The 23711-nt window shown below is 46.3% G+C and overlaps 1 protein-coding gene across 1 annotated transcript; it reads right to left on the bottom strand.

Moving 5' to 3' along the window:
• Positions 1-2883: 2883 nt before the first annotated feature.
• AMT (aminomethyltransferase) lies at positions 2884-23487 on the bottom strand. The gene is made up of 9 exons (XM_082265758.1): positions 23395-23487; positions 20442-20612; positions 19838-19918; positions 17239-17370; positions 17090-17168; positions 14873-15018; positions 9517-9697; positions 5248-5403; positions 2884-3554 (listed from the first exon to the last, which is right to left on the bottom strand). Exons 1-9 carry the CDS (start codon positions 23467-23469, stop codon positions 3376-3378), a joined length of 1200 nt encoding a protein of 399 aa, XP_082121884.1. The 5' UTR covers positions 23470-23487; the 3' UTR covers positions 2884-3375.
• Between the last annotated feature and the right edge of the window lie 224 nt (positions 23488-23711).

The following is a 23711-nucleotide window of genomic DNA, read 5'->3' as shown; positions in this document are numbered from 1 at the left end:
GGAGTTCTAGCTGTAAGAGAGTTTTATTCCAGTCCCCTCCACGGGGACTGGGATGAACTCTGTCTAGGATCAAGAATTTTAGTTTCGGAAATTTTCCTGCATGTACCAATCTAGTATGTCGTCCCAAAGGTAAATCTGGATTACAAGTTTGCATGCTTTTGACATGTCTATTGGCCCTTTTGAAAAATGGCAGTTTAGTTTTGCCAACATAAAAACAGCCGCACCCACAGAGGAGTAAATAAACGACTCCGTGGGTGCGGCAGTTGGCAAAGTGTCTAGGAAAAAAGGTCTGACCATTGGGTAATGTAGGGTTTTTGGTGGTTAGCATGTATCTGCAATAATTGCAATTGCCGCAAATAAATGTGCCCTTGAGTTTACAGGGATCTTTATTTTTAAAAGTTTTAAATTCACTTTGAGTGAGCTTGTCCCTCAATGCTGGTACTTTTTTGAGGGTAAATTGAGGACGGTCTGGTACATGTTTGCCCACCGTGGGATCAAGGGTCAAGACATGCCAATATTTAGAGATAATATGTCTGATGTTTTCATGTTGTTCAGAATATTTAGTGATAATTCTTAAGGTGTTGTCAGGTTCTTTTGGAGCCTTGGGGGCTAGTAAAGTCTTTCTATCACATGCAAGCGCTTTTTTGTATGCTTTTTTAAGAGTGGTTTTAGTATAGCCTCTCAAACGGAGTCTATCTCTAAGATCGTTTGCTGCAAGCTGAAAAGTTTGTAGGTCATTGCAATTACGCCTAATCCTGAGGTATTGACCAAAGGGGATCGAGCGAACAAGGGTGTCAGGGTGGAAGCTCGAGGCATGTAGGATGGTGTTCCCCGCAGTGGGCTTACGATGGAGACCACTGCGGAGAGCACCATCCGTGTCCCTGCGTACCTCCACATCCAAAAAGGTAATGTGATTTTCATGGAAGTTCATTGTAAACGTAAGGTTAAAGTCATTTTTGTTCATTCTAGATAAACAGTTCTGTAGTAAGTCAATTGAGCCTTGCCATAGCATGAAAACATCGTCAATATAGCGGACCCACATAATAATGTGGTCCGTATAGATGGATGTTGATTCATCATGCAAGAAGGCTTGTTCCCATTCCCCCAGGTACAAGTTGGCGTAGGATGGGGCACAGCATGTCTCACAAATCTCTTGCTCTCACATCCGCTTAGGTGATTTAACCGAGTGTTTAATCTATTTTGCTATGATCAGCAACTTAATTATAGAGATATTTTGCCTATGGTTGCTTTGGTGAGCCTATGCAGCATTTTCTGAGCAGTTACACACCAATATAGCACAACCAGTTTATTTTTATTTTTACCACTAAAGCAATCATTGTCACAATTGTTGTGGTAATCATTCCTTTTTTCCCCACCTGACAGATCTCCCATTTTTATGGGTTCCAGCTGTCCCCATTCAGCTTTGTGCTGACGGGCATACATTTTTGGAAAGTGCTTACATGATATGACTCCACCTTCATATCAATCGTCTCCTACACTAAGACATTCTAGACAGCATTGAGAGCAATCCAGCTACTTGTTTTTACCTTGGCAGGCATACACCTCAAAGTGTTATACGGCAGACCCTGTAAGTGTTATATCTTTTCAATTTTCTGTTCAAATACATAACATGAATATTTTTAGTGATTTTTTGATGCTGTGTATTTCATTTACTGTTTATATATTTTGTTAAAATTGTATCTTTTGTTCAATACACACTGAATGATTGATTACTTTGTGATTAATCACTTACAGACCGCTATTTAAAAGTTTGCCCCTGAAGAAGGAACTCTGAAACGCGTCGGGCACTCTTCTTCAAATACAGCGGTATTTCTTTGCCACATAACCATATGATCTGTTATCAGCTTGCCATATGTTTTTATCCTTTTTGTATATGTTAATTTCAATAAATTTAATATTTTGAATAAAGTTTTTTCAAGTTATTACAATATGTGCCTATAAAGTCCCACCCCAAGGGGAATTATCCTTCAGCTGTATATGGGGGACATGGCTGGGTACAGAAGTCACAGCTGGGTATAGGAGAAATAGCTGGGCACAGAAGGTACACCTGGGTATGGGGGACATGGTTGGGTAAAGACATCACAGCTGGGTATAGGGGACATAGTTGGGTACAGAAGACACAGCTAGGTATGGGGGGAGATGGCTGGATACTGAAAGCATGGCTGGGCATAGGGGACATGGCTGGGGACAGAAGTCAAAGCTGGGCATGGGGGACACATAGTTGGGTACAGAAGGCACAGCTAGGTATGCAGGAAATGGCTGGATAGTGAAAGCATAGTTGGGTGTTGCAGACATCGCTGGGAACAGAAGTCACAGCTGGGCATGGGAGACATGGTGGGGTACAGAAGGCACAGCTGGGTATGAGGGGGGCAAGGCTGGATTTTTAAAGCATGGCCGGGTATGGAACACATGGATGGGTACAGAAGGCAAAACAGGGTATTGGGGGGGGGGGGGGGCAAAGCTGGAAATTGAAAGCATGGCTAGGTATGAGAAACATGGCTGGAGACAGAAGTCACAGCTAGGTATGGGAGACATGATTGGGTACAGAAGGCACAGCTAGGTATGGGGGAAATGGCATGCGAGACATGGCTGGGGACAGAAGTCACAGCTGGACATGGTTGGGAAAAGACGTCACAGTTAGGTATGGTGGGCATGGTTGGGTACAGAAGCCACAGCTGGGTATGGGGGACATGGTTGGGTAAAGACATCACAGCTGGGTATAGGGGACATGGTGGGGTACAGAAGGCACAGCTAGGTATGGGGGAAATGGCTGGGTATGCGAGACATGGCTGGGGACAGAAGTCACATCCGGACATGGTTGGGAAAAGATGTCACAGTTGGGTATGGTGGGCATGGTTGGGTACAGAAGCCACAGCTGTGTATGGGAAGCATGGTTGGGTACAGAAGCCACAGCTGAATATGGAAGACCAGGCTGGGTATCGGGAGCAAGGTTGGATATTGAAAGCATGGCTGGGTATGGGAGAAATGGCTGGGGGCAGGGGGGTACAGCTGGGTATGGGAAACATGGCCTGCACAAACAGTTCCAAAACGCATAGCCAAGTACAGGAGGTGTAACTGGGTACAGGTTGCACAGCCAGTAATAGTAAGCATAACTTGCTACAGGAGGCATGGCTGGGTATGGGAGGCACGGATGGGTACAGAAAGAATGTCTGGGTCTGGGAGACAGGAAATGACAGAAAGGCTCATGTAGAGCAGCTGCTTTTCATCATTCACCAATGTACAGCAGGAAGATCAGTAAAAGATGAGTTCTGATTGGCTGCTCTTTGACATAAGCCCAACAAATGGGCAGCACCAGGTTCAGATGGCAGTGACATTTTGTGGGTTGCTTTGCTTTCACTTCACATTGTAGTATTTGGTCGGCACGAAGGGCATTTTGCTGGTCACGCCATCAACAAGTTTCTTCCGAACTTCCAAGCGCAGCGCCGTGCCCGCCTTGGCGTATTCTGGCTCCACGTAGCCCATCGCCACATTCAGCTTCAAGGAGGGGGAAGGGCAGCCGCTGGTCACCTCTCCTGTGGGCGGGATTGTGACAAATCAGCACTCTAGTGGCTGATAGAACGTCTCATTTTCTGACACAAAACACCACCCCATGTTACATCCTGGAAAGCCCAACACCTTAAAGGGGTCCTGTTACTTTAACCACTTGCCGTCTGCTCACTAGAGCTGTACTGCGGCAAAGTGGCTCTTGTAGGTCTGGCGACGTAGACCTACGTCGGCAGACACTCCCCCTTCTCTGCGGTGCGCGCGGCGCCGGAGGCTCGCTCCCTCGGTGTTCAGTCACAGCGGGAGTCGGGCAAGGGGAGGCGCGGCGGTGATCACCGCTGCTCTTCCCCGATCGTCGGAAGATCGAGTCTGGTGATCCGCCCACTTGTGTAAACAGAGCGGGCGGATCTCCTAAGTGACAAACAGTGACAGATTGCAGGGTTCAGCATAGATGAACCTGTGATCTGTCCTTGTGTCACTCAGTCACCTCCCCCCACACACGTCAGTAAGCACCAGGCATACATTAACCCCTCCCTCTCCAATAAAATGAACCCCTTCCCTGCCAGTGTCATTTTTACAGTAACACTGCATATGTATAGCACTGATTACTACAGTAATGTCACTGGTACCCCCAAAAGTGTCAAAAATGTCAGTCAAGGGTCCGATCTGTCCGCCGCAATGTCGCAGTCCCGCAAAAAAAATTGCCGCCATTACTCGTTAAAAAAAAAACACCAAAAAGGACATAAATCTTTCCCTTAGGTAGTAAATGCAATAACTTTTGCGCAAACCAATCAAAATACGCTTATTGCAATTTTTTTTACCAAAAATATGTAGCAGAAAACAAATTGGCCTAAAATGATAAAATATTTTGATTTTTACATTTTTCGGGGGGAATTTCATATAAAAAAAATTTGAAAAATATTGTTATTTTTTCAAAATTTTCGCAAAAAGTAAAAATCGCACAGGTGATCAAATACCGCCAAAAGAAAGCTCTGTTTGTGGGAAAAAAAGGACGTAAATTTCGCTTGGGTAGGGCGTTGCATGACCGCACAATTGTCAGTTAAAGTCGCACAGTGCCGAATCGCAAAAAGTGGCCTGGACGTAAGACAGCAAAATCCTCCGGTGGTAAAGTGGTTAAATACCATATATGAAGCTGGGGGGGAAGATTTGTTACATGGAGAAGGTGGACTTTACTGGGACAGGTGATGTCCCACCATGGACACCATGCATTATAATCTCAGCCGCTATTTGGGACAAAATGTTTCTACCGATAACGCCAGATCCAGAAAAAAGGCTCAACGTTTCAGGACCATACAGGAACCCTTTATCAAGTATGTGCCTGATGAAGGGTCCCTAAGTGGTACTGAAACATTGTCTATGTGATCATGCAATAAAGAAAAGATCTGCCCAGGGTTCTCAGTCCGCCCCTGATTATAGCGCAAAAAAAAAAAAAAATCGCACAGGTGATCAAATACCACCAAAAGAAATCTCTATTTGTGGGAAAAAAAGGACATCAATTTTATTTGGGTACAGCGTCGCACGACCGCGCAATTGTCCGTTAAAATAACGCAGTGCCGAATCGCAAAAAATGGCCTGGTCATTAAGGGGGAAAATCCTTCTGGTCCAGAAGTGGTTAAAATGCCTAAGCTGCATGTAAATGAATGCGGTATTTAGGTATTTCAGAGGGGGCGGTACCCCTGAGACATAGATGGCGATACTCACCGATGACCCGCCCCTCCGCGTTCAGTATTGGCGTGTGTTGGCGGACGGGAGGCCCCGTGGAGGTCAGCCCTACGCGTTTCCGATTTACCTTCCCTTTAATCTGAGGCACGATGACCGAGGCTCCGGGGAAATCCATGGCGGCTCTGCGTCGTTTACCTGCAGAAATCAGAGAGCTGCAAGTTACTGCGGCGTATGCAAGCCAATTCCCCGCTCTCCTCCTCCACCCATAGAATTATCTGTACACAGATTGCATCTCTGTAATAAAGTAACACAAGTGCTCAGAGATGTGGAGCTTAGAGGACCAGAGATAGAAAAATAAACTTTTATAATCCCAAAATGGAAACAAATGATTAAAGCGTGACTCCACTTTTGTTGAGAAAAAAATCATTCCCCTCTGGGTGATCTCTGTACATTGCAGGGAATATAACAAACTTTGTTGCAGATTCCTACCTTTTATTATTCTGAAGAAATCATTGTTTGTTCCTCTGTGCTGAGTGGGTCTAATGGGAGTGGTTTCATACCTATCTAACAGCTGTGGCAGCTGCAGGGCTCTAATGAGGAAATCTGCTGGGCCTGCATCCCTTTAGACGTGTTCCTATTGGGAGTATCTCACCAAAAATGACATTAGTGTTGCAGGGGATGCCAGAAATCTGACTTGTATCTTAGTGCAGACTTCTGGGAAAATTGGTGAGCCAATCACACAAGCAGGAAATGATGTTTCTGGGGGTGTGGTCAGTATACATTCTGTGTACAGAACACCTCCAGGCGGCCATATTGTATTGCATTTTCAGAAAATGACAACAGCTGCAGATTGAAAAGGAAAGGTCATTTTCAATAACATTCAATTACAATATGATTTGTGTCGCAATTGTATACGCTGTATTGTTTTTTCTTTATTTGCTGATTTTTTTTTTTTTTTTTTTCCCCCACGAAAGTGGAGTTACCCTTTTTAAAGTAGAGCTAAAGGCAAAACTTGTTTTCATTTGGATAGAGTTAGGGAGGGTGCATAACTAGGGGTGCACCGATACAGTTTTTTTTTTTATTGGCGAGTACAAGTACCGATACTTTCAGTCAGGTACTCGCTGATACAGATTCTTTGCGGTGCGATTTGGGTCAATACAAAAAAATTGCCGCAAATCGCATTGCAAACAATTGCATGTGATTTCCCCCACTGATGGTGTTTGTGTATATAGAAGGGAAAAGCGCCATCTAGTGGATAGTTTATTCAAAATTTTAGAACTCACATTAAAACGGAGCTCCATCCAAAAGGGGAAGCTCCGCTTGTTCACACCTTCCACTACCACTTTTTGGGGAGGGGGGGGGGGGGGGGGAGCAGGTGAGCCGATCACATGGGTAAAGAGCCATGTCATTTCCTATCAGCGGGACCGGGACACCTATGCAGATTTTGCATGTGGCCAGATATGTACTGTGAGTTCTAACATTTTTAACCACTTGCTGACCGCCGCATGACTATTTACGTCGGCGGTCAGCCCCTCACAGGCAGAGCGACGTAGGGCTAGCCTGTGAGGGTCTAGGGAGCGAGTGCGCGCCCCCAGAGGCGCGCTCCCGCGCGGTCACGGACCCCCCCCCACGCGTGTGACCGGCGGACCCGATGTCGCCGGTCACTCGGCGATCGTCTGTGCAGAGGGAGAAAGGCAGGCGGCTAATGTAAACAAGCCGCCTGTCATTCTCCCCTGTGTATGAATGGTGATCATACGGTTCTACTATGTAGGACCGTTGATCATTGTTCCTACACCTCAAGCCACAGCCAATCACAGTTAGAATCACGCCCCTAGGGACACACACATAACCCCTCCCTCTCAAAAAAAGTTAATCCCTTCACTGCCAGTGTAATTTTACAGTAACAGTGCATATGTACAGCAATGATTACTGTAGAAATGTCACTGGTAACCCCAAAAGTGTCAAAAATGTCAGTCAAGGGTCCGATCTGTCTGTCGCAATGTCGCAGTACCGCAAAAAAAAAAAAAAAAAAACAACAAAAATGACAAAGATCTTTCCCTTTGTTAGTAAACGCAATAACTTTTGCGCAAACCAATCAAAATACGCTTTTTGCGATTTTTTTTTTACCAAACAAAATGTTAAAAAATTTAGATTTTTACTTTTTTTTGGGGGGGGGGGGGGATTTCACATAAAAAATGTGAAAAATATTGTTATTTTTGCAAAATGGACGCTGTTTTTTTGTTTATAGCGCAAAAAGTAAAAATCGCATAGGTGATCAAATACCACCAAAAGAAAGCTCTGTTTGTGGGAAAAAAAGGACGTCAAATTCGTTTAGGTACAGCGTCGCACGACCGCGCAATTGTCCGTTAAAGTCACGCAGTGCCGAATCGCAAAATAGGCCCTGGTCAGGAAGGGGGTAAAATCTTCCAGTGCTTAAGTGGTTAATTAAGAATCACACCGCATTCCTGTTCAAATCCCATTTGATTCTTTGCAGTGTGATTTGCGCCCGTTCATTTTGTATTGACGCAAATCGCATCACAAAGTATTGGTTTCGGTTCCAGAAGCATTTGCTCGAGTACCAATACTCACGCAAATACTTGGTATCGATACCGGCGCATCCCTAGTTATAACCCCTGTCAGGATTTTGTTTTCCATCAGTGTCCCCTTAGAGAGATTTCCCTTTACTTCCTATCACATAGCCAAACAGGAAGTGAGGGGAAATCCATCCAAACTGAGGGAATCCCAGAGTATCACCCGAACAAGTGTCCCCATTGGAAGATTTCTCCTCTATTCCTGCTCTGGTGACAACCCAAAATTTGGGATTTTGTTTCACTTTCCGTGAGAACAGTAAACATGACAAATAGGGTGACTCTCCCTAATAGGGGGGAGGGGTCACAGGCAGCAATAAAAACCCGACAGGGGGTCTAACCCCTCTCCACTCTATCCAAAATGAAGTCAGCTTTGTACTTTAGGAGAATTTTGAGCTCATCAGTGTGATATAGATGTGTCCAAAGAATGAAACAATGTTTCAATAAGAAATCTAGAAATAAGTGTTGCACTCTGGGTATAAAGTTCCTAAAAGTATAACTAAAAGCAACGCTGTGACGAACGCCCATTTGCTGGGACGTTCGTCACGGGTTACTGGAGGAGTGTGGAGGCCAGCCTCCTGCCCACGGACTACAGCCCTGGCTTGTAGGGGAGCGCGGCTCTGGTTGGGGGTGTATGCTGGGGGACCCTTGGAGTACTGTTACTTTGAATTCAAGTCCCTGTCACCCCAAGAGACACAGACTTTGGGCCTAAGCTGCATATTACAACAAAGGACTCCACACCATGAGAGACTAAACAGATGCTAATGACATAAGACTCAGCTATGGAATACTGGGGGGATGTGAATTGACACTTATAATAAGGTGTGTTGAAAATGGAGACGGGCAGTCTGAGAGCCGATGTCTTCTGCTTTCATCTGTTTAGAGGTGGAGTGTGTTCACACTTCTAGGAATGCGTATTCGGCTATGTTTTGGGCTTGTTGTTTGTTGAATTAATTATGATAATGTTGCAGTCTCATTCACCTGTGTCTGTCCAGATGGCCAGGTATGTTAATTACTGGATATATATTGGAAGTGAGTTGTTGAATAAAGTGTCATTTGTTTTACCCTTCATCGAGCTTAGGCTGATGTTTGGGAGGAATTGAGGGGCCAGGTCACTGCATCATGTGAGATTCTGGGGACTTAAGACAGAAATACTTGGTCCAAGTATTGGGGATCTGTTACAAACACTTTTTTTTTTTTTGGATAGAGTGGAGAGGGATTAGACCCCCTGTCAGGTTTTTATTGCTGTCTGTGTCCCCGTTAGGGAGATTCACCCTCTTTATTTGCCCTGGTGCCCATTATCACCAAAAATGAAAAAAATAAAAAAAACCCCCCCAAAAAAAAAAACAAATGGAAAGGTATCGATCTCGCCAATGCATTGTCCAATGAATGTATGCACCACTGTATATTGACTCTATCTGCTATGAATTTTAGGTTATTAATAAAGCTTTTTAAGATTTGTGTAGATATTCTTTGATGAATGGGGTAGCCAACACTGGAAAAGCCCCGCCTTTTATTTTTTTCTGTTACCAATAAAAAATAAAAAAATTATGGGTTGTCACCAGAACAGGAATGGAGGGGAAATCTTCCAATGGGGACATTAGTTCTGGTGATTATCAGGGACTCCCTCCCCCTGGAACACAAAATTTTACTTCCGGGTCGACACAAAACTAAACATCAATTGTCTTTCAAGGACTACGATACACAACCCCTCCCCCACCTAGTGTCCACACCAGACTGGCCTCCACAGGGGTGGTGGTCTCGTCAATGTCATTTCCGTACAGACAGAGGCCGGCCTCCAGACGCAGACTGTCCCGAGCCGCCAGACCGGCCAGCTTCACCTCCGGGCTCTGCAGCAGCTTCTCTGCCAGCTCCACCGCTCTGTCACCGGGCGCCGAGATCTGGAGGGACACAGAAACAGGACAGCCGAGATTCGGGGTCAGCAGAGACCAATCAGAAAGGATAAAAAAAAAAAAAAAACTACAGACAGATATAAAAAAGTCCATTTAATCTTCGTTCTGCTTAACCACTTGCTGACCGCCCGCCGCAGCTGGCTCGGTTGCGCGTGTTGCTGGGGGGCGAGCGCGCACATCGGCTCGCCGTACCTGTACAGCGTTCCGCGGGAGCACTCCTGGGGACAATCGCACGCCGCCGCCGCCAGCGCGCCCCCGCCCCCACTAGGCAGCGGGGATGCCGATCCATGGGACCGGCGGCTTCCGATTACCGCCTGACACCCGCGATCGTTCCCCGCTGAGAGAGAAGGACGGTCAGCTGTTGTAAAAACAGCAGACCGTTCTTCTCTCTGGGATGATCACAGAGCCCCTGTGATCCTTCTATATAGGAACACAGATCTCTATGATCATTTCACAAGCCCTGCCCCCATACAGTTAGAAAACACGCCCTAGGCTCACACTTAACCCTTTGATCATCGCTAGGTTAACCCCTTCCCTGCCAGTGCCATTAATACAGTGACAGTGCATATTTTTAGCACTGATTACTGTAGTAATGTCACTGGTCCATCAAAACTGTCAAAAATGTCACTTAGGGGTCCGATCTGTCCGCCACAATGTCGCAGTCCCACAAGAAAAAAAAAAAAAAAAAAAAAAAAAAAAAAAAATCGCTGATTGCCGCCATTACTAGTAAAAATAAAAATAAAAAATGACATAAATCTTTCCCTTAGTTAGAAGACACGATAACTTTTGCGCAAACCAATCAAAATACGCTTATTGGGATTTTTTTTTTTTTTTACCAAAAATATGTAGCAGAAAACAAATTGGCCTAAAATGATGAAAAATTTGGATTTTTAAATTTTTTTATTGGGAATGTCATATAGCAGAATGTGAAAAATATTGTTTTTTTTTTTCAGAATTGTCGCTCTTTTTTGTTTATAGCAAAAAAAAAAAGAAAAACAAAAAAAAAAAAAAAAAAAATCACACAGGTGATCAAATACCACCAAAAGAAATCTCTGTTTGTGGGAAAAGAAGGACATCAATTGTATTTGGGTACAGCGTCGCACGACCGCGCAATTGTCTGTTAAAATAACGCAGTGCCGAATCGCAAAAAAATGACCTGGTCATTAAGGGGGAAAATCCTTCTGGTTAAAATATCTCATTAGACCCAGTCTGCCTGACCAGTATAATCACTTGCTGACTTGGCACTAACCACAGGCGGCTTAACTCTTAAACCCTGTCTTTGTGAAGCTCTAACACTAACCGAGGGAATATAGAAACAACAGTGAGGGCCGGCCTAGGACTGAACTAACTAGCACTAAAAACAGGAGGGGAGGACAGACAGAGAAACAAGTTGTAATGACCCTAAGCCACCACCAGATGTCAGCATATAACAAAACTACAGCTACCTGATGCAGTTCAATACAACACGGAAAAAAATACATACAAGTGGGACGGGGCAAGTACATTAAAAATTCTTAAGGGCATATTTATACTGCAGTACATGTGATATTCACCAAACATTCACAGCAGGTGAATCTTCCTGGTGAATGTGGTTTAATTTATCTTCTTACTGAATATGCTCCTATGTGTATTTGTACATACACCCAGCATAAAAGAAAAGGCGGTGTGAAACACCAGGAGCCAATCCGTGAAATATTTCTCTGTACACTGCTGTCAGTCTAACACAGTGAACATGCATACAGTAAGGGAAGGCACAGAAATGACCTCATCTATATGCTGCTCCTCCACTGTCCAATCACATTGTGAGACGGGTAGGTGACCAAATCATTATCTGTAATTGCAATGAAATAAGTGAGGTCACCTAACAGCTTTGCTCTCTGGATTCTGTTAAATAATTTCTGTTTTCTAAGATTTGAATCCCAGAATATGAGAGCTACGTCTGCTATAAACGAATAGCCCATTATAAGATAAAATAACAAAACCAGCTTTTTGCTGCAATGTTCACCTTCAATTCAGAGACTTCCCCCACTAGATGTCGTCAGTCTAATGGCCATCATCACTTCCTCTGCGCTCAGGTCATCCTGGACCTGCCCCCAGCCTCTGATTAAACAATTAAAGGAGAAGCGGCATAGAGATGAACTCATCTCCCTATCACTCTGCTCTCTCCTCCTATCAGCATGCTTCTTGCACTGCAGTCCACCTGATTGGCTCTTTGTGCTGCTTCTCCCTCCCATATCCTGAATCCCAGAATATGAGAGCAACGTCCGCTATAACTGAATAGCCCATTATAAGAGGAAATAACAAAACCAGCTTTTTTGCTGCAATGTTCACCTTCAATTCAGAGATTTCCCCCAGCAGTACTTTTTTCCGCCACTAGATGTCCTCAGTCTGATGGCCATCATCACTTCCTCTGCGCTCAGGTCATCCTGGACCTGCCCCCAGCCTGTGATTGGACAATTAAAGGAGAAGCGGCATAGAGATTAACGCATCTCTCTATCACTCTGCTCTCTCCTCCTATCAGCATGCTTCTTGCACTGCAATCCACCTGATTGGCTCTTTGTGCTTCTTCTCCCTCTCACAGCCTGAGCTCAGATTTCATAGAAGTGTGCGAGCAGTGTTTTACTTTACTGTTTTGGGCAGTGGGGAAAATAATTATTTGATCCCCTGCAGATTGTGTAAGTTTGCCCACTTACAAAGAAATGAAGGGTCTATAATTGTTATCATAGGTGGATTTTAAATGATAGAGACAGAATATCAACCAAAAATCCAGAAAAAAAAACCAATATACAAATGTTATAAATTAAGTTGCAGTTCAGGGAGTAAAATAAGTATTTGATCCCCTACAAGTATTTGGTACACAGATTAGTCCTGCCAATGTGAGGAGGTTCTCCTAACGACAACTCGTTATGTGTATAAAAGACACCTGTCCACAGAATCTTTTTCTTCCATTCAACCTCACCAACATGGGCAAGACCAAAGAGCTGTCAAATGACATCAGGGAGAAGATTGAAGACCTGCACAAGGCTGGAATGGGCTACAAGACCATCAGCAAGAAGCTTGGTGAGAAGGAAACAACTGTTGCAGCGATTATTCGCAAATGGAAGAAATACAAAATAACCATCAATTGCCCTCAGTCTGGAGCTCCATGTGAGATTTCACCTCATTGGGTATGGAGGATCGTGAGAGATCAGCCCAAAATTACACAGGAGGAGCTTGTGAATGATCTCAAGGCAGTTGGAACCACAGTCACCAAACAAACCATTGGTAACACACAACGCCGCCATAGATTAAAATTCTGCAGCGCCCGAAAGGTTCCCCTACTCAAGAAGGCCCATGTACAGGCCTGTCTGAAGTTTGCCATTGAACATCTAAATGATTCAGAGAAGGATTGGGAGAAAGTGCTGTGATCAGATGACACCAACATTGAGCTCTTTGGCAATAACTCGACTTTGCCGTGTTTGGAGGAAGAAAAATGCTGACTTTGACCCTAAGAACACCATCCCTACAGTCGGCGTCCCCTACAGTCGCCATCCCCTACAGTCGCCATCCCCTACAGTCACCCATCCCCTACAGTCACCCATCCCCTACAGCCGCCATCCCCTACAGTCACCCATCCCCTACAGTCACCCATCCCCTACAGTCACCCATCCCCTACAGTCACCCATCCTCTACAGTCACCCATCCTCTACAGTCACCATCCCCTACAGTCACCATCCCCTACAGTCACCATCCCCTACAGTCACCCATCCCCTACAGTCACCCATCCCCTACAGTCACCCATCCCCTACAGTCACCGTCCCCTACAGTCACCGTCCCTACAGTCGCCGTCCCCTACAGTCGCCGTCCCCTACAGTCGCTGTCCCCTACAGTCACCGTCCCCTACAGTCACCCATCCCTACAGTCACCATCCCCTACAGTCACCATCCCCTACAGTCACCATCCCCTACAATCACCATCCCCTACAGTCACCATCCCCTACAGTCACCATCCCTACAGTCACCCATCCCTACAGTCACCCATCCCTACAGCCACCATCCCTACAGTCACCATCCCTACAGTCACCATCCCTACAGTGAAGCACAGAGGTGGAAACATGATGCTTTGGGGCTGTTTCTCTGCTAAAAGTACAGGCCAACTGCCGCATTGAGGGACCAATGGACGGGGCCATGTATTGTAAAATTTTGGATGAGAACCTTCTTCCCTCAGCCTCATGGGTCATGGATGGGTCTTCTAGCATGACAATGAAACAAAACATACCGCCAAGGCAACAAAGGAGTGGCTCAAGAAGAAGGACATAAGGCTCCATGTACACGGGACGCTGGAAATGGCCGTTTAGGAGCAGTTGGGCGTTTTTTTCAGAAGCCCCTGAACCCACCTCCATGTTATCTTATCTGTCCATGTACACTGGGTTGTTTACAGTCATTTGCAGGCAGTTGAGTTCAGGGACGTTTTTTGGAACGCAATTATTTGCTTTCGAACGTGTGTTTCCCGGCGTTTCAAACGCAAAAACGCAGCCGAACGTGATGACCCGCGTTTGACGCTCGCATTTTTCCATTTTAAAGGGGAATGGTTTTTTTGACCTCTAGCAACGGTTTTAAACGCAAAAGCCCGCTAAACGTGGGTGCAAACGCGACACAACGGACGTTTTAAACGTCCTAAAAAAAAAAATTCCAGCATTCAAGGGACTTTTAATAACGTCCCGTGTACATGGAGCCTTAAAGTCATGGAGTGGCCTAGCCAGACTCCAGACCTTAAGCCCATAGAAAATCTATGCAGGGAGCTGAAACTTCGAGTTGCCAAGAGATAACCAAGAAACCTTAAGATTTTAAAGAAGATCCGTAAAGAAGAGTGGCCCAAAATCCCTCCTGAGTTTTGTGCAAACCTGGTCACCAACTACAAGAAACGTCTGACTTCTGTGCTTCCAACAAGGGTTTCTCCACCAACTACTAAGTCATGTTTGGCTTGGGGATCAAATACTTATTTTACTCACTGAAATTTTTGGGGGATTTTTGGTTGATATTCTGTCCCTATGATAAAAAAACAATTATAGACCCTTCATTTCTTTGTAAGTGGGCAAGCTTACAAAATCTGCAGGGGATCGAATAATTATTTTCCCCACTGTACAGCACTTCCATGTTATTTTATACTCCGCCCCATCCCTACCTCCACGCCGTCCTCTCCGGTGTAACCGCACCGTGTCACTCTACAGCCGGGGATGCCAAACACGCTGGTAGTCACCCCCTTCATGAACGTCAGCTTGGCGAGATCGTCGGTGAGTCCAGCCTGGAGAACTTGAGCCGTGGATGGACCTAAAATGTAACACGGGAGATCAATCATCGGCAGCCCCCAGAACCTGTCCAGACTACCTGGGGCCACGATCAGAAATCAAAGGGCCCCATACAGACTACATGACAGCCCCCCCAGCAATCAAACACAGAGAGAGAAGACCCCCAACCTTCAGACAGTACTACCTACCTGAAAGACGTGATACCCTTCTTTTCCTTGCTCTGGGATCTGCACATCCTGGGAGCCCCCCATATTACACCATCAACAAGCAGTGACCCCCCCTAGTCGGATCTTCCTGGATCTGGTGACAGTGCACTGCAACGGCAGCTTCTTATGTGGCACACAGGGGAATGCTGGGAGCACCGCCACCCACTCCAATCACAACAATATTTGCTGGGCACCAGAAGAAAAGTGAGTCAGCTCAGGGAGAACTCCATTCAGAACCACCTCCTGGTTCTCCCGATTTCCAGGAACTGTTCTAGCACAGCGGTCTCCAAACTGTGGCCCTTTGTTTGCCTTTGTCCAGCCTGTGGGGCACCGTTAGCAATGGGACAGAATTCTCCCCACTGACACCAATAGTGGGGCGCTATTCCTCTCACTGACGGCCAACATTGGGCACTATTCCTCCCACCGACACCCAATGATGGGACACTTATCCTTCCGCTAACACCAACGATAGGACACTATTCCTCCCACTGACACCAATGATGTGGCACTATTCCTCCCACTGATACCAACAATGGGGCACTATTCCTCCCACTGATACCAACAACGGGACACTATTCCTCCCACTGGCACCAATGATGGGGCACTATTACTCCCGCTGACACCAATGATATGACACTATTCCTCCCACTGACACCAATGATGGGGCACTATTCCTCCCACTGGCACCAATGATGGGGCACTATTCCTCCCACTGGCACCAATGATGGGGCACTATTCCCCCCACTGACACCAATGATGGGATACTATTCCTCCCACTGACACCAATGATGGGGCACTATTCCTCCCACTGACACCAATGATGGGGCACTATTCCTCCCACTGACACCAATGATGGGACACTATTCCTCCCTCTGATACCAATGATGGGACACTATTCCTCCCTCTGATACCAATGATGGGGCACTATTCCTCCCACTGACACCAATGATGGGGCACTATTCCTCTCACTGACACCAATGATGGGGCATTATTCCTTCCACTGACACCAATGATGGAGCACTATTCCTTCCACTGACACCAATAATGCGGCAATATTCCTCCCACTGACACCAATGGTATGACACTATTCCCCCCACTGATACCAATGATGGGGCGCTATTCCTCCCACTGACACCAATAATGGGGCACTATTCCTCTCACTATCACCAATGATAGGACACTATTCCTCCCACTGACACCAATGATGGGGCATTATTCCTCCCACTGACACCAACAATGGGACACTATTCCTCTGACTGATACCAATGATGAGGCACTATTCCTCCCACTGACACCAATCATGGAGTACTACTTCTCCCACTGACACCAATGATGGGGCACTATTCCTCCCACTGACACCAATCATGGGGTACTATTCCTTCCATTGATACCAATGATGGGGCACTATTCCTCCCACCAATACCAACAATGGGATACTATTTCTCTAATACCAAAAATAGGGCTATGTTCGCTCTCACTGATACAGGACATTTCTCCTTCCACTGGCCACAGCCCGGCCCCTCTAAAGTCCGAAGGACAGTAGAGTGCCCCCTTGTTTGAATGTTTGGAGACCCCTGCTGTAGCATATGACTGTGCGAGTTAATGAAGACAGGCCTCTGTTTCCTGGGTCCCCTTACTGACCAGATGGGGCCTAGTACCTGTACTTCCTGGGAATACCCAGAAGGGCGGCAACGGAGATCCTTTACAAGCCATAAAGAACTACGGAGGACTGTGGATCCTGTAACACGGATATATCCCAGTCTCACTCCTGTCTGATAACTGAGAATTCTGCCTGAGCCCATTTATTATCATGGCGGAGTTTTGCCATAATATACACAGACGGGGATCACCCATTAGACTTTACATTCTTCCCTGCAGTGACGTCACCTTGCAGAGCCAAGAGAGCGAAGTCCACATTTTCCAGATCCACGTCCCGGCCAGCCGCTCTGAACTCCAGTAGGCGGTTCTAAGGGGACAAATGGGGGTCAGTCACTGTATAATAAGGTGGTCAGAAATAAAAGGGGGCGGGGCAGTACCTTCATGTGGGCAGAGTCTTTCTCCGCACAGCCGGCATTGGAAACCACATAGAGGTGACCCTCGGAAGTGTTGGTGACGATGAGGTCATCGATGATCCCTCCGCTCTCATTGGTGAAGAGAGTTAGCGTACCCTGCATAGGAAGAAGATTGGTCAGATGAGATGTCGGACGTGGGGAGGAGTCATGGTGGGATGGTGGAGGGAGGGAGGAGTCATGGTGGGATGTACCATGTCACAAGCAGGAAAGGGTTGTACAGTTGGGATAAGCACATGGCGGTGTTTCTTTTGTGTCTCACTGGCAGCAGAGTTTGCCCTGTGCCCTCCCCTGCTTTTTATCTTCCTCCTCCCTAATCCCAGCGCAGTCACTCCCTTCCTGAAAACTCTCTGCCTCTCCTTGCTTTCAAAAACTTTATGTCACTTTCTATATATAAAATATTACATTTTCAGCCTTGATTCTATGTTTTGGCTCAGCTAGAGAGGAAGGATGACATAAGCTTCAGGTCATGTTTGGAAAGGGAACCCAGCAGTGAAGCCTTGTGACTCACGGGCGGGTCCCTACTGCGCATGCGTGAAGTGCGCTGCGCATTCGGATTGGCTCAGCGGCGGGGGAAGGAGGAGGGGCCCAAACTTCCGAGGGACGGCGCCATATCCCGGAAGTGGGGAAGGGTACCTGTCAAAAACCGGTACCCGTTGCCCCCTCTTTCCTGAAAGGTGCCAAATGTGGCACCGGAGGGGGGAAGGAAGCAAATGAGCGGAAGTTCCACTTTTGGGTAGAACTCCGCTTTGACCTTCTGGTTTACTCGGAAACCATTGGCACCATTTAAAAAAAAAAAAAAAAAAAAAAAATCAAAAAACACAGATTTTGGTGCGATCAAATGCTTTTAAGTGCAGAGGAGGGATTTTGGGGCTTATAGACCCCAGATCCCTCCATAAAGAGTACCCGTCACTGCCTATTACTGTCACATTCCCCCCGATCCCTCCATAAAGAGTACCTGTCACTGCCTATTACTGTCACATTCCCCCCGATCCCTCCATAAAGAGTACCCGTCACTGCCTATTACTGTCACATTCCCTCCGATCCCTCCATAAAGAGTACCTGTCACTGCCTATTACTGTCACATTCCCCCCGATCCCTCCATAAAGAGTACCTGTCACTGCCTATTACTGTCACATTCCCCCCGATCCCTCCATAAAGAGTACCCGTCACTGCCTATTACTGTCACATTCCCTCCGATCCCTCCATAAAGAGTACCTGTCACTGCCTATTACTGTCACATTCCCCCCGATCCCTCCATAAAGAGTACCTGTCACTGCCTATTACTGTCACATTGCCTCCGATCCCTCCATAAAGAGGACCTGTCACTCCTATTACTGTCACATTCCCCCCGATCCCTCCATAAAGAGTACCTGTCACTGCCTATTACTGTCACATTCCCCCCGATCCCTCCATAAAGAGTACCTGTCACTGCCTATTACTGTCTCATTCCCCCCGATCCCTCCATAAAGAGTACCTGTCACTGCCTATTACTGTCTCATTCCCCCCGATCCCTCCATAAAGAGTACCTGTCACTCCTATTGCTGTCACATTCCCCCCGATCCCTCCATAAAGAGTACCTGTCACTCCTATTACTGTCACATTCCCCCCGATCCCTCCATAAAGAGTACCTGTCACTGCCTATTACTGTCACATTCCCCCCCATCCCTCCATAAAGAGTACCTGTCACTCCTATTACTGTCACATTCTCCCCCCCCCCCCCCGATCCCTCCATAAAGAGTACCTGTCACTGCCTATTACTGTCACAAAGTCACAAAAACAAGATAAAAAAAAAAAAAAAAGAAAATCAAAGCAACAATGTAAATAAAAATAAAAAATAATAATTAACTGCTTCCTGACTGCCCGCCGCAGTTTTACTGCTGCAGGCTGGCTCTCCTGCGAGAACCGATGTAGGTCTACGCAGGTCACGCACAGGGTGCTGGGGGGCAAGTGGGGATGCCGATCCACAGGGCCGGCGGCCGCGATTGCCGCCTGACACCAGCGATCGCTCCCCGCTGAGAGAGAATGACGGTCGGCTGTTGTGAACACAGCTGACCGTTCTTCTCTCTGAAATGATCACAGAGCTCCTGTGATCCTTCCATATAGGAACACAGGTCTCTATGATCATTTCACAAGCCCACCCACCATACAGTTAGAAAACACTCCCTTTGCCTAGGAGCAGCTGCCTGCTGCAGTACATTTGCGGCGAGTGGTCGTAAACCAGTTATAAAATATATAATGTTTGGGGTTCTAACTTATTTTTTATAGCAGAAAATACGGATTGTTACATGTGAACAAAAAGTGTCAGAAAAGGCCCAGGCTGGAGGTGGTTAAACAGCATAGGAAATGTTTCTGGGCGTTGCTACATGCGACGCACACGCGCTCCATCGTCATATTTGGTGAAGTTTAATAATTGCCATCGGGGTTGATGTGGTTGTGATGAGCCTCAGTGGGTTGGACTGTGCGGTTTATCAGTAGGAGGATCACATTCAGGAATCGCATGTCTATCTAGATCTGCCGGGTGGGCGATACCACATGTTGTATAGAGGGGGGTGTTATACCTCACCTGGTTCTCCTTCAGTTCTGCAATGTCCCCCACCACCAGGCTCTCCATGAAGGGGATCCGCTCCTTCCCGTGTACCCGAGTCTTAAAGAAAACAAACCAATTAAAAAATAAAATCAATAATAGAAATGAATTCATCTTTCTGCACAGCATTTCTTCGGGAATCAATTCAGCCAACTACTAGTGATATCTTTCTGTTCTTATTGGCTCCAAGAAAGGAGAAATATGTTCCCCGTTCCAGCACCGCCCACACTAACTGACACATAAGAGGGAGAAGCAATGCACTCTCTATTAAGCCCCACCCACACAGACTGACACATGAAAGGGAGAAGCAACGCCCTCTCTATTAAGCCCCACCCACACCAACTGACACATGAAAGGGAGAAGCAACGCATTCTCTATTAAGCCCCACCCACACAGACTGACACATGAGAGGGAGAAGCAAAGAATCATGTGACCAGAGGCTCCAGCGGCACTTTTTTTTGTGTCTCCAGCACGAAGTCACCCCACCGGATCTGTGTTGGGCTCATCCTCTACATCCACCATCAATACATTTACAGTCCGGCCATACCGGTAATAATAGAAAGCCAAGCCTCGCCCACTTTACCTGCAGCATATGAGACACGTCAAACAGAGAGCAGTGCTGGCGGGTGTGCAGGTGCGAGGCGATGTGACTGTCCTTATACTGCACCGGCAGGCTCCATCCCGCGAACTCCACCATCTTACCGCCATGATGGCGGTGGAAGTCGTAGAGCGCTGTCTGACGAGGCGCATCTACCTGAGGGGGGAGAGATGGGAATATGATTAATGAGAACTCCGAGCTCCTGGAATGTTGGAGCAGTGATGGGGGGGGGGGGGGGAGGTGTAATGTCTAAGGTTGGAGCTCAGCAGAGATACAAAGTACACGGAGTTCACAGCGCTGACTCAGCAGAGCGAACACCGCTAATTGCATTAATTACACTTCACGGGCGGGAACAGGATCCGACCGGATTGTGTCCGAGAGAAACCGCAATCTGCACAAAAATTAAACTGTCTGCCAATGTGAGACGGAATCAGTCCGAGACCCCCCCAATACCTCGCTCTAATAGTCTCTGCCCATCTCCTCACCCCGGGGTGCCAGTCTCTGCCCTTTCCCCCCTCCGAAATGCCAGTCTCTGCCCTCACCCCGGGGTTCCAGTCTCTGCCCTCACCGCCAAGGGCCAGTCTTTGCCCTATTCTCACTCTAGGGTGCCCGTCTCTGCCCTCTCTTTTCTCCAGGGGTGCCAGTCTCAGCCCTCTCCTCCCTCCGGGATGCCAGTCTTTGCCTTCTCCTCCCTCCCCCAGTGTGCCAGTCTTTGCCCTATTTTCACTCTAGGGTGCCAGTCTCTGCCCTTTCCTCCTCCTAGGGTGCCAGTCTCTGCCCTCTCCCCCCCTCCCCCAGAGGGTCCGTTTTTGCCCTATTCTAACTCTAGAGTGCCCTCTCTTTCCTCCAGGGTGCAAGTCTGTGCCCTCTTTTCTCTCCAGGGGTGCCAGTCTCTGCCCTTTCCTCCCTCTGGGGTGCCAGTCTCTGCCCTTTCCTCCCTCCCCCAGAGTGCCAGTCTTTTCCCTATTTTCACTCTAGGGTGCCAGTTTCTGCCCTGTCTTTCCTCCAGGGTGCAAGTCTGTGCCCCTTCCTCCTCCTGGGTCGCCAGTCTCTGCCCTCCCCCCAGCCCCTTCAGGATGCCAGTCTCTGCCCTCTCCCCCCCCTTCAGGATGCCAGTCTCTGCCCTCTACCCCCCTCCGGGGTGCCAGTCTCTGCCCTCTACCCCCCTCCGGGGTGCCAGTCTCTGCCCTCTCCCCCCCTCCGGGGTGCCAATCTCTGCCCTCCCCCCCCCCTCTGGGGGGCCAGTCTCTGCCCTCTCCCCCCCCCCTCTGGGGTGGCAGTCTCTGCCCTCTCCCCTACTCTGGGGTGCCAGTCTCTGCTCTATTCTCCCTCCAAAATGTGAATTTCTGCCCTCTTTCCCCTCCAGGGTGCCAGTCTCTGCCCTCTCCCTTCTCTGGGGTGCCAGCCTCTGCTCTATCCTCATACCAGAGGGCCAGTCTCTGCCTTCTCCCTCCTCTTAGGTGCCAGCCTCTGCCCTCTCCCCCCTCCGGGGTGCCAGTCTCTACCCTCTCCCCCCCCCCCGGGGTGTCTATCTCTGCCCTTTCTCTGGGGTGCCAGTTTTTGCCTCCCCCTGGTGTATAATGCTTTGCCCTCTCCTCCATCCAGAGTATAAGTCTCTGCCCCTTGTATAAGAACATGGCAGATAGTCATGTGTATGGTGCAGTATGTTGGCGTCTCCCAGCCAATTGGAAATACATTTCAGTTCAGATTTGGCTGTGGGACGAGCACCTGTCATCACTCCCATGGGGGCAGAGTCCATGTCCCCTCCCCCCCAAACACTGATAAAGTTATAGTAAATGGGAGAGAACTCAGCGACACTACTATAATATATAATAATATTATGCTGATGATAATAAATATATTGATAAAAATAACAATATGATGATAATAATAATAATAAATTAAAATCTAAGATAATAAAAAGGTAGTGATGAATATATCATCATAATAAATAGGATGGTGATAATTGTAAATACAATAGTGATAATAAAAAAAATGAATATATATCAATAATAATATATGTAAATATATTATTTATAATAATAATAATAATAATAATAATCACACCATATTAATAAATGAATAATAAAATAAAAAATGTAATGATGATATTAATAAAAATAAATAAAAAAATACAATAATAAAAATATAACAATGATAACAAATAATAGAAAATATTATAGTGATGAATATATCATCATAATAAATAGGATGGTGATAATAGTAAATACAATAATGATAATAAAAAAATGAATATATAATAATAATATATCTCATATATATATATATATATATATATATATATATATATATATATATATATATATATATATATATATATAAAAATAATAATAATGATCATACCATATTAATAAATTAATGATAATCTCGCTCTCTCTCTCTCATATATATATATATATAAAATAATAATAATACCATATTAATAAATGAATGATAATAAAATAAAAAATGTAATGATAAAGATAATAAATATTAATAAATAAAAAAATACAATAATAAAAATAGAGCAATGATAACAAATTATAATAAAAATATATGAAGCAAGTATTATAATTCTAATAATAAATATATTAATGATGATAATTCAGCTGTAATCCTCAGAAGTAACACAGAATGGGGGAGGAGTGGACCGCCCTCCGGATGATGTTGGTGACATTCTGATATACAATGTAACAATAACATCTAATCACACATAGAGGAGGAGGAGTACCCCACTCCTGCCTATGTCAGCGCTATGTGTGACGTCACACAGGAGAGGATATAGGTATATATAATACAGTTGGACCTCCAGTCTTGCAGGGAGAAGTCATAGACTTAGAACACAGCTCCGCTCCTGCAGATGTCAGCGCTATAGTCACCCATATAACACAATGATGATAAAGCAGAGATGATGAGGATGAAGGTATTCGGTCATTACCTGCTGCTCCCCGCTGTACCCCCTCCTCTGCACCCGGAACACCCCCCGGACACCCGCGCACACCGTCCGCAGCATCTTCACCACCTGACAGCACTGCGCATGCGCGGGAACACACCTCCAGAAGAGAACGCGCATGCGCTGTGATTCTTCCCTACTTAGCTCTACTGCTGTAAATCATCCTCCATGGAGGGCTTCATAGCAGATCCCAGTGACCCCAACTGTGTGCAGTGCAAGAGGGGAGAGGAATGTATTTGTCCACCTATATATTTCTACATGTAGATAGAAAGTATTTATAGATATTCTACATTTATTTTACG

The sequence above is a fragment of the Pelophylax lessonae genome, assembly GCF_965119305.1.
Source record: "Pelophylax lessonae genome assembly, chromosome: 8".
In the NCBI taxonomy this organism is placed as follows: Eukaryota; Metazoa; Chordata; class Amphibia; order Anura; family Ranidae; genus Pelophylax; species Pelophylax lessonae.
The sequence above is the reverse complement of the archived record's forward strand: the minus strand, read 5'-3'. Positions and strand labels throughout refer to the sequence as shown.